This window comes from Oncorhynchus nerka, linkage group LG16 (assembly GCF_034236695.1).
Source record: "Oncorhynchus nerka isolate Pitt River linkage group LG16, Oner_Uvic_2.0, whole genome shotgun sequence".
NCBI classification, from domain to species: Eukaryota; Metazoa; Chordata; class Actinopteri; order Salmoniformes; family Salmonidae; genus Oncorhynchus; species Oncorhynchus nerka.
In genome coordinates, this window is record NC_088411.1 from 44,669,190 (window position 1) to 44,681,210 (window position 12,021).

At 39.7% G+C, this 12,021-nt stretch overlaps 1 protein-coding gene across 1 annotated transcript in view; it reads left to right on the top strand.

The window, feature by feature from the left end:
• Positions 1–291: 291 nt before the first annotated feature.
• LOC115124639 (uncharacterized) overlaps positions 292–12,021 on the top strand; it is a 51,680-nt gene continuing 39,950 nt past the window's right edge. Inside the window, exons 1-3 of the mRNA XM_065002332.1 lie at positions 292–493; positions 614–780; positions 923–1,053. Of these exons, the coding sequence (XP_064858404.1) occupies positions 673–780; positions 923–1,053 (239 nt within the window). The 5' untranslated portion in view covers positions 292–493; positions 614–672. The remainder of the gene's footprint in view (positions 494–613; positions 781–922; positions 1,054–12,021) is intronic.

Genomic DNA, 12,021 nt, shown 5'->3' on the forward strand with positions numbered 1-12,021 from the left:
CTCAAATGGACAATTGTGATTTGGAGAAGCTTGCAATTTCGGGACAGACGTTGCAGCCTGCGTTCAAAGCAGATGTAACAACTTATAAAGTTACTGTTGCAAGCGATGTCGACCAGGTTACATTGGACCTGCTCACAAGTGACTGCGGAGCCTGTTATAAAATCGTAAGTAACGTTTGGATGCGAATATATATATTTTTAAATACTATAAGATATCCTACACTGTGTACTAGGCACATAATTTGTTCTTCGTGCTCTTGCAAATCAATACATTTGACATTTTCAGCGTTGTGGTGATGGCTCAAAGTCCATCAAACTGAATGATGGGTTGAATTTGGTTGAAATAGAGGTGGGAGCCGAGGATGGCACCTCCAAAAAATATTGCATTGAGGTCACAAAACTGTCTGCGAGGACTGCAGAGTTGAGTGACCTTACAATTGAAGGAAATGTTCAATTACAACCTACATTTTCAGGAAACATCTATGATTACTCAAGTAAGTGGATATGCATAAAAAAAAAAGATATATGAAAATAAAGTATGTTTTCAATTTTATTCTATGACTTATATAATGTGCTGTTTATATATAAAAAAAAATGGTAATCTTTTCATTTAGGCACAGTTCCTTTCTACTGTAATTCGGTGACCATACTTCCCAAAGTTCCTGATAAAAACATGAAAGTTTCAGTCAATGAAGAAAGTGATCCTCAACCTTCTCCATTGACTGTTGGAGAAACTGTCGTCAGTATCAAGGTCTTGTCAGCTGATGGCAGCAATTCTCAGGTAATTACACAAACTGCTACTGTACTGGCAACATTTTTTATGGAAACCTTTGCTAAATCTTTGTACTTTAGATATAATGATACATCAAATATTCAGTAATTCCTGATGGATTAAAGAATGTCTCTTTCAAAACCACTCCCAGGTGTACTATGTGTTGGTGATGCGAGAGCAGATTCCCATGGCTGTGTCTTTCAGGGATGTGAAAGAGCAGGTCTCCTATGAGTGCCCTGTCACTCTGACAGCCCTCTACAGACCCATATCCATCAACCAGAGGTAGAGTGACTATAGCAGGGGTATTTTAATCATACCCTGGAGATAAAGTTACTATAGCAGGGCTATTCTAATCCTACCCTTGAGATAAAGTTACTATAGCAGGGGTATTCTAATCCTACCCTGGAGATAGTTACTATAGCAGGGGTATTTTAATCCTACCCTGGAGATAGTTACTATAGCAGGGGTATTTTAATCCTACCCTGGAGATAGTTACTATAGCAGGGGTATTTTAATCCTACCCTGGAGATAGTTACTATAGCAGGGGTATTCTAATCCTACCCTGTAGGTAAAGTTACTATAGCAGGGGTATTCTAATCCTACCAGAGGTAAAGTTACTATAGCAGGGGTATTCTAATCCTACCAGAGGTAAAGTTACTATAGCAGGGGTATTCTAATCATACCAGAGGTAAAGTTACTATAGCAGGGGTATTCTAATCCTACCCTGGAGATAAAGTTACTATAGCAGGGATATTCTAATCATACCCTGGAGGTAAAGTTACTATAGCAGGGGTATTCTAATCATACCCTGGAGGTAAAGTTACTATAGCAGGGGTATTGTAATCCTACCCTGGAAATAAAGTTACTATAGCAGGGATATTCTAATCATACCCTGGAGGTAAAGTTACTATAGCAGGGGTATTCTAATCATACCCTGGAGGTAAAGTTACTATAGCAGGGGTATTGTAATCCTACCCTGGAGATAAAGTTACTATAGCAGGGGTATTCTAATCCTACCCTGGAGGTAAAGTTACTATAGCAGGGGTATTCTAAACCTACCCTGGAGGTAAAGTTACTATAGCTGGGGTATTTTAATCCTACCCTGGAGATAGTTACTATAGCAGGGGTATTCTAATCCTACCCTGGAGATAAAGTTACAAAAGCAGGGGTATTCTAATCCTACCAGAGGTAAAGTTACTATAGCAGGGGTATTCTAAACCTACCAGAGGTAAAGTTACTATAGCAGGGGTATTCTAATCCTACCAGAAGTAAAGTTACTATAGCAGGGGTATTCTAATCCTACCAGAGGTAAAGTTACTATAGCAGGGGTATTCTAATCCTACCCTGGAGGTAAAGTTACTATAGCAGGGATATTCTAATCCTACCCTGTAGGTAAAGTTACTATAGCAGGGGTATTCGAATCCTACCCTGGAGGTAAAGTTACTATAGCAGGGGTATTCTAAACCTACCCTGGAGGTAAAGTTACTATAGCAGGGGTATTCTAATCCTACCAGAGGTAAAGTTACTATAGCAGGGGTATTCTAATCCTACCCTGTAGGTAAAGTTACTATAGCAGGGGTATTTTAATCCTACCCTGGAGGTAAAGTTACTATAGCAGGGGTATTTTAATCCTACCCTGGAGATAGTTACTATAGCAGGGGTATTCTAAACCTACCCTGGAGGTAAAGTTACTATAGCAGGGGTATTTTAATCCTACCCTGAAGGTAAAGTTACTATAGTAGGGGTATTTAATCCTAACCTGGAGATAGTTACTATAGCAGGGGTATTCTAATCCTACCCTGTAGGTAAAGTTACTATAGCAGAGGTATTCTAATCCTACCAGAGGTAAATTTACTATAGCAGGGGTATTCTAATCCTACCCTGTAGGTAAAGTTACTATAGCAGGGATATTCTAATCCTACCCTGTAGGTAAAGTTACTATAGCAGGGGTATTCTAATCATACCCTGGAGGTAAAGTTACTATAGCAGGGGTATTCTAATCCTACCAGAGGTAAAGTTACTATAGTAGGGGTATTCTAATCCTACCCTGTAGGTAAAGTTACTATAGCAGGGGTATTCTAATCCTACCAGAAGTAAAGTTACTATAGCAGGGGTATTCTAATCCTACCAGAGGTAAAGTTACTATAGCAGGGGTATTCTAATCCTACCCTGGAGGTAAAGTTACTATAGCAGGGATATTCTAATCCTACCCTGTAGGTAAAGTTACTATAGCAGGGGTATTCGAATCCTACCCTGGAGGTAAAGTTACTATAGCAGGGGTATTCTAAACCTACCCTGGAGGTAAAGTTACTATAGCAGGGGTATTCTAATCCTACCAGAGGTAAAGTTACTATAGCAGGGGTATTCTAATCCTACCCTGTAGGTAAAGTTACTATAGCAGGGGTATTTTAATCCTACCCTGGAGGTAAAGTTACTATAGCAGGGGTATTTTAATCCTACCCTGGAGATAGTTACTATAGCAGGGGTATTCTAAACCTACCCTGGAGGTAAAGTTACTATAGCAGGGGTATTTTAATCCTACCCTGGAGGTAAAGTTACTATAGCAGGGGTATTCTAATCCTAACCTGGAGATAAAGTTACTATAGCAGGGGTATTCTAATCCTACCCTGGAGGTAAAGTTACTATAGCAGGGGTATTCTAATCCTACCAGAGGTAAAGTTACTATAGCAGGGGTATTCTAATCCTACCCTGGAGGTAAAGTTACTATAGCAGGGATATTCTAATCCTACCCTGGAGGTAAAGTTACTATAGCAGGGGGTATTCTAATTTAATACCCTGGAGGTAAAGTTACTATAGCAGGGGTATTCTAATCCTACCTGGAGGTAAAGTTACTATAGCAGGGTATTCTAATCCTACCCTGGAGGTAAAGTTACTATAGCAGGGGTATTCTAATCCTATTCTAATCTAATACCCTGGAGGTAAAGTTACTATAGCAGGGGTATCTCTAATCCTACCAGAGATAAAGTTAATATAGCAGGGGTATTCTAATCCTACCCTGTAGGTAAAGTTACTATAGCAGGGGTATTCTAATCCTACCCTGTAGGTAAAGTTACTATAGCAGGGGTATTCTAATCCTACCCTGAGGTAAAGTTAATATAGCAGGGGTATTCTAATCCTACCAGAGGTAAAGTTACTATAGCAGGGGTATTCTAATCCTACCTGTAGGTAAAGTTACTATAGCAGGGGTATTCTAATCCTACCCTGGAGATAAAGGTACTATAGCAGGGGTATTCTAATCCTACCCTGTAGGTAAAGTTACTATAGCAGGGGTATTCTAATCCTACCAGAGGTAAAGTTACTATAGCAGGGGTATTCTAATCCTACCCTGTAGGTAAAGTTACTATAGCAGGGATATTCTAATCCTACCCTGGAGGTAAAGTTACTATAGCAGGGGTATTCTAATCCTACCCAGGGTATTACTAGCAATTCTATCCAGAGGTAAAGTTACTATAGCAGGGGTATTCTAATCCTACCCCAGAGGTAAAGTTACCTACCCTGTAGGTAAAGTTACTATAGCAGGGATATTCTAATCCTACCCTGTAGGTAAAGTTACTATAGCAGGGGTATTCTAATCATACCCTGGAGGTAAAGTTACTATAGCAGGGGTATTTTAATCCTACCAGAGGTAAAGTTACTATAGCCGGGGTATTCTAATCCTACCCTGGAGGGTAAAGTTACTATAGCAGGGGTATTCTAATCCTACCCTGTAGGTAAAGTTACTATAGCAGGGGTATTCTAATCCTACCCTGGAGGTAAAGTTACGATAGCAGGGGTATTTTAATCCTACCCTGGAAATAAAGTTACTATAGCAGGGGTATTCTAATCCTACCAGAGGTAAAGTTACTATAGCAGGGGTATTCTAATCATACCCTGGAGGTAAAGTTACTATAGCAGGGGTATTTTAATCCTACCCTGGAGATAAAGTTACTATAGCAGGGTTTTCTAATCCTACCCAGAGATAAAGTTACTATAGCAGGGTATTCTAATCCTACCCTGGAGGTAAAGTTACTATAGCAGGGGTATTTTAATCCTACCCTGGAGGTAAAGTTACTATAGCAGGGATATTCTAATCCTACCCTGTAGGTAAAGTTACTATAGCAGGGATATTCTAATCCTACCCTGAGGTAAAGTTACTATAGCAGGGATATTCTAATCCTACCCTGTAGGTAAAGTTACTATAGCAGGGGTATTCTAATCCTACCCTGGAGGTAAAGTTACTATAGCAGGGGTATTCTAATCCTACCAGAGGTAAAGTTACTATAGCAGGGGTATTCTAATCCTACCCTGGAGGTAAAGTTACTATAGCAGGGTATTCTAATCCTACCAGAGGTAAAGTTCTATAGCAGGGGTATTCTAACCCTGTAGGTAAAGTTACTATAGCAGGGGTATTCTAATCCTACCCTGGAGGTAAAGTTACTATAGCAGGGGTATTCTAATCCTACCCTGGAGGTAAAGTTACTATAGCAGGGGTATTCTAATCCCCAGAGGTAAAGTTACTATAGCAGGGTATTCTAATCCTACCCTGAGATAAAGTTACTATAGCAGGGGTATTCTAATCCTACCCTGTAGGTAAAGTTACTATAGCAGGGATATTCTAATCCTACCCTGTAGGTAAAGTTACTATAGCAGGGTACCCTGGACTATAGCAGGGGTATTTTAATCATACCCTACTATAGCAGAGGTAAAAAAGTTACTATAGCAGGGGTATTCTAATCCTACCCTGGAGGTAAAGTTACTATAGCAGGGGTATTCTAATCCTACCCTGTAGGTAAAGTTACTATAGCAGGGGTATTCTAATCCTACCCTGGAGGTAAAGTTACGATAGCAGGGGTATTTTAATCCTACCCTGGAAATAAAGTTACTATAGCAGGGGTATTCTAATCCTACCAGAGGTAAAGTTACTATAGCAGGGGTATTCTAATCATACCCTGGAGGTAAAGTTACTATAGCAGGGGTATTTTAATCCTACCCTGGAGATAAAGTTACTATAGCAGGGGTTTTCTAATCCTACCAGAGATAAAGTTACTATAGCAGGGGTATTTTAATCCTACCCTGGAGGTAAAGTTACTATAGCAGGGGTATTTTAATCCTACCCTGGAGGTAAAGTTACTATAGCAGGGATATTCTAATCCTACCCTGTAGGTAAAGTTACTATAGCAGGGATATTCTAATCCTACCCTGTAGGTAAAGTTACTATAGCAGGGATATTCTAATCCTACCCTGTAGGTAAAGTTACTATAGCAGGGGTATTCTAATCATACCCTGGAGGTAAAGTTACTATAGCAGGGGTATTTTAATCCTACCAGAGGTAAAGTTACTATAGCAGGGTATTCTAATCCTACCCTGGAGGGTAAAGTTACTATAGCAGGGGTATTCTAATCCTACCCTGTAGGTAAAGTTACTATAGCAGGGGTATTCTAATCCTACCCTGGAGGTAAAGTTACTATAGCAGGGGTATTCTAATCATACCCTGGAGGTAAAGTTACTATAGCAGGGGTATTTTAATCCTACCCCAGAGGTAAAGTTACTATAGCAGGGGTATTCTAATCCTACCCTGGAGGTAAAGTTACTATAGCAGGGGTATTCTAATCCTACCCTGTAGGTAAAGTTACTATAGCAGGGGTATTCTAATCCTACCCTGGAGGTAAAGTTACTATAGCAGGGTATTCTAATCCTACCCTGGAAATAAAGTTACTATAGCAGGGGTATTCTAATCCTACCAGAGGTAGTTACTATAGCAGGGGTATTCTAATCATACCCTGGAGGTAAAGTTACTATAGCAGGGGTATTTTAATCCTACCCTGAGATAAAGTTACTATAGCAGGGGTATTCTAATCCTACCAGAGATAAAGTTACTATAGCAGGGGTATTTTAATCCTACCCTGGAGGTAAATTACTATAGCAGGGGTATTTTAATCCTACCCTGGAGGTAAAGTTACTATAGCAGGGATATTCTAATCCTACCCTGGTAGGTAAAGTTACTATAGCAGGGATATTCTAATCCTACCCTGTAGGTAAAGTTACTATAGCAGGATATTCTAATCCTACCCTGTAGGTAAAGTTACTATAGCAGGGGTATTCTAATCATACCCTGGAGGTAAAGTTACTATAGCAGGGGTATTTTAATCCTACCAGAGGTAAAGTTACTATAGCTATAGCAGGGTATTCTAATCCTACCCTGAGGTAAAGTTACTATAGCAGGGGTATTCTAATCCTACCCTGTAGGTAAAGTTACTATAGCAGGGGGTATTACTAATCTACCCTGGAGGTAAAGTTACTATAGCAGGGGTATTTTAATCCTACCCTGGAAATAAAGTTACTATAGCAGGGGTATTCTAATCCTACCAGAGGTAAAGTTACTATAGCAGGGGTATTCTAATCCTACCCTGAGGTAAAGTTACTATAGCAGGGTATTTTAATCCTACCCTGGAGATAAAGTTACTATAGCAGGGGTTTCTAATCCTACCAGAGATAAAGTTACTATAGCAGGGGTATTTTAATCCTACCCTGGAGGTAAAGTTACTATAGCAGGGGTATTTTAATCCTACCCTGTAGGTAAAGTTACTATAGCAGGGTATTCTAATCCTACCCTGTAGGTATTCTAAGTTACTATAGCAGGGGTATTCTAATCATACCCTGGAGGTAAAGTTACTATAGCAGGGGTATTTTAATCCTACCAGAGGTAAAGTTACTATAGCCGGGGTATTCTAATCCTACCCTGGAGGGTAAAGTTACTATAGCAGGGGTATTCTAATCCTACCCTGTAGGTAAAGTTACTATAGCAGAGGGTATTCTAATCCTACCCTGGAGTAAAGTTACTATAGCAGGGGTATTCTAATCCTACCCTGGAAATAAAGTTACTATAGCAGGGGTATTCTAATCCTACCAGAGGTAAAGTTACTATAGCAGGGGTATTCTAATCATACCCTGGAGGTAAAGTTACTATAGCAGGGGTATTTTAATCCTACCCTGGAGATAAAGTTACTATAGCAGGGGTTTTCTAATCCTACCAGAGATAAAGTTACTATAGCAGGGGTATTTTAATCCTACCCTGGAGGTAAAGTTACTATAGCAGGGGTATTTTAATCCTACCCTGGAGGTAAAGTTACTATAGCAGGGATATTCTAATCCTACCCTGTAGGTAAAGTTACTATAGCAGGGATATTCTAATCCTACCCTGTAGGTAAAGTTACTATAGCAGGGGTATTCTAATCATACCCTGGAGGTAAAGTTACTATAGCAGGGGTATTCTAATCCTACCAGAGGTAAAGTTAACATAGCAGGGGTATTCTAATCCTACCAGAGGTAAAGTTACTATAGCAGGGATATTCTAATCCTACCCTGTAGGTAAAGTTACTATAGCAGGGGTATTCTAATCATACCTTGGAGGTAAAGTTACTATAGCAGGGGTTTTCTAATCCTACCAGAGGTAAAGTTACTATAGTAGGGGTATTCTAATCATACCCTGGAGGTAAAGTTACTATAGCAGGGGTATTTTAATCCTACCCTGGAGATAAAGTTACTATAGCAGGGGTTTTCTAATCCTACCAGAGATAAAGTTACTATAGCAGGGGTATTTTAATCCTACCCTGGAGGTAAAGTTACTATAGCAGGGGTATTTTAATCCTACCCTGGAGGTAAAGTTACTATAGCAGGGATATTCTAATCCTACCCTGTAGGTAAAGTTACTATAGCAGGGATATTCTAATCCTACCCTGTAGGTAAAGTTACTATAGCAGGGATATTCTAATCCTACCCTGTAGGTAAAGTTACTATAGCAGGGGTATTCTAATCATACCCTGGAGGTAAAGTTACTATAGCAGGGGTATTTTAATCCTACCAGAGGTAAAGTTACTATAGCCGGGGTATTCTAATCCTACCCTGGAGGGTAAAGTTACTATAGCAGGGGTATTCTAATCCTACCCTGTAGGTAAAGTTACTATAGCAGGGGTATTCTAATCCTACCCTGGAGGTAAAGTTACGATAGCAGGGGTATTTTAATCCTACCCTGGAAATAAAGTTACTATAGCAGGGGTATTCTAATCCTACCAGAGGTAAAGTTACTATAGCAGGGGTATTCTAATCATACCCTGGAGGTAAAGTTACTATAGCAGGGGTATTTTAATCCTACCCTGGAGATAAAGTTACTATAGCAGGGGTTTTCTAATCCTACCAGAGATAAAGTTACTATAGCAGGGGTATTTTAATCCTACCCTGGAGGTAAAGTTACTATAGCAGGGGTATTTTAATCCTACCCTGGAGGTAAAGTTACTATAGCAGGGATATTCTAATCCTACCCTGTAGGTAAAGTTACTATAGCAGGGATATTCTAATCCTACCCTGTAGGTAAAGTTACTATAGCAGGGGTATTCTAATCATACCCTGGAGGTAAAGTTACTATAGCAGGGGTATTCTAATCCTACCAGAGGTAAAGTTAATATAGCAGGGGTATTCTAATCCTACCAGAGGTAAAGTTACTATAGCAGGGATATTCTAATCCTACCCTGTAGGTAAAGTTACTATAGCAGGGGTATTCTAATCATACCCTGGAGGTAAAGTTACTATAGCAGGGGTATTCTAATCCTACCAGAGGTAAAGTTACTATAGCAGGGGTATTCTAATCCTACCAGAGGTAAAGTTACTATAGCAGGGGTATTCTAATCCTACCCTGTAGGTAAAGTTACTATAGCAGGGGTATTCTAATCCTACCCTGGAGGTAAAGTTACTATAGCAGGGGTATTCTAATCCTACCCTGTAGGTAAAGTTCATATAGCAGGGATATTCTAATCCTACCCTGTAGGTAAAGTTACTATAGCAGGGGTATTCTAATCATACCCTGTAGGTAAATTTACTATAGCAGGGGTATTCTAATCCTACCCTTGAGATAGTTACTATAGCAGGGGTATTGTAATCCTACCCTGGAGATAAAGTTACTATAGCAGGGGTATTCTAATCCTACCAGAGATAAAGTTACTATAGTAGGGGTATTCTAATCCTACCCTTGAGATAGTTACTATAGCAGGGGTATTCTAATCCTACCAGAGGTAAAGTTACTATAGCAGGGGTATTCTAATCCTACCAGAGATAAAGTTACTATAGCAGGGGTATTTTAATCCTACCCTGGAGGTAAAGTTACTATAGCAGGGGTATTTTAATCCTACCCTGGAGGTAAAGTTACTATAGCAGGGGTATTCTTTTCCTACCCTGGAGATAATTACTATAGCAGGGGTATTCTAATCCTACCCTGGAGGTAAAGTTACTATAGCAGGGGTATTCTAATCATACCCTGGAGGTAAAGTTACTATAGCAGGGGTATTCTAATCCTACCAGAGGTAAAGTTAATATAGCAGGGGTATTCTAATCCTACCAGAGGTAAAGTTACTATAGCAGGGATATTCTAATCCTACCCTGTTGGTAAAGTTACTATAGCAGGGGTATTCTAATCATACCCTGGAGGTAAAGTTACTATAGCAGGGGTATTCTAATCCTACCAGAGGTAAAGTTACTATAGTAGGGGTATTCTAATCATACCCTGGAGGTAAAGTTACTATAGCAGCGGTATTCTAATCCTACCCTGTAGGTAAAGTTACTATAGCAGGGGTATTCTAATCATACCCTGGAGGTAAAGTTACTATAGCAGGGGTATTCTAATCCTACCAGAGGTAAAGTTACTATAGCAGGGGTATTCTAATCCTACCAGAGGTAAAGTTACTATAGTAGGGGTATTCTAATCCTACCCTGTAGGTAAAGTTACTATAGCAGGGGTATTCTAATCCTACCCTGGAGGTAAAGTTACTATAGCAGGGGTATTCTAATCCTACCCTCTAGGTAAAGTTCATATAGCAGGGATATTCTAATCCTACCCTGTAGGTAAAGTTACTATAGCAGGGGTATTCTAATCATACCCTGGAGGTAAAGTTACTATAGCAGGGGTATTCTAATCCTACCAGAGGTAAAGTTAATATAGCAGGGGTATTCTAATCCTACCAGAGGTAAAGTTACTATAGCAGGGATATTCTAATCCTACCCTGTAGGTAAAGTTACTATAGCAGGGGTATTCTAATCATACCCTGGAGGTAAAGTTACTATAGCAGGGGTATTCTAATCCTACCAGAGGTAAAGTTACTATAGTAGGGGTATTCTAATCATACCCTGGAGGTAAAGTTACTATAGCAGCGGTATTCTAATCCTACCCTGTAGGTAAAGTTACTATAGCAGGGGTATTCTAATCATACCCTGGAGGTAAAGTTACTATAGCAGGGGTATTCTAATCCTACCAGAGGTAAAGTTACTATAGCAGGGGTATTCTAATCCTACCAGAGGTAAAGTTACTATAGTAGGGGTATTCTAATCCTACCCTGTAGGTAAAGTTACTATAGCAGGGGTATTCTAATCCTACCCTGGAGGTAAAGTTACTATAGCAGGGGTATTCTAATCCTACCCTGTAGGTAAAGTTCATATAGCAGGGATATTCTAATCCTACCCTGTAGGTAAAGTTACTATAGCAGGGGTATTCTAATCATACCCTGTAGGTAAATTTACTATAGCAGGGGTATTCTAATCCTACCTTTGAGATAGTTACTATAGCAGGGTATTGTAATCCTACCCTGGAGATAAAGTTACTATAGCAGGGGTATTCTAATCCTACCAGAGATAAAGTTACTATAGTAGGGGTATTCTAATCCTACCCTTGAGATAGTTACTATAGCAGGGGTATTCTAATCCTACCCTGGAGGTAAAGTTACTATAGCAGGGGTATTCTAATCCTACCAGAGGTAAAGTTACTATAGCAGCGGTATTCTAATCCTACCCTGGAGGTAAAGTTACTATAGCAGGGGTATTCTAATCCTACCCTGGAGGTAAAGTTACTATAGCAGGGGTATTCTAATCCTACCAGAGGTAAAGTTACTATAGCAGGGGTATTCTAATCCTACCCTGTAGGTAAAGTTACTATAGCAGGGATATTCTAATCCTACCATGTAGGTAAAGTTACTATAGCAGGGGTATTCTAATCATACCCTGGAGGTAAAGTTACTATAGCAGGGGTATTCTAATCCTACCAGAGGTAAAGTTAATATAGTAGGGGTATTCTAATCATACCCTGGAGGTAAAGTTACTATAGCAGCGGTATTCTAATCCTACCCTGTAGGTAAAGTTACTATAGAAGGGGTATTCTAATCCTACCCTGGAGATAAAGTTACTATAGCAGTGGTATTCTAATCCTACCCT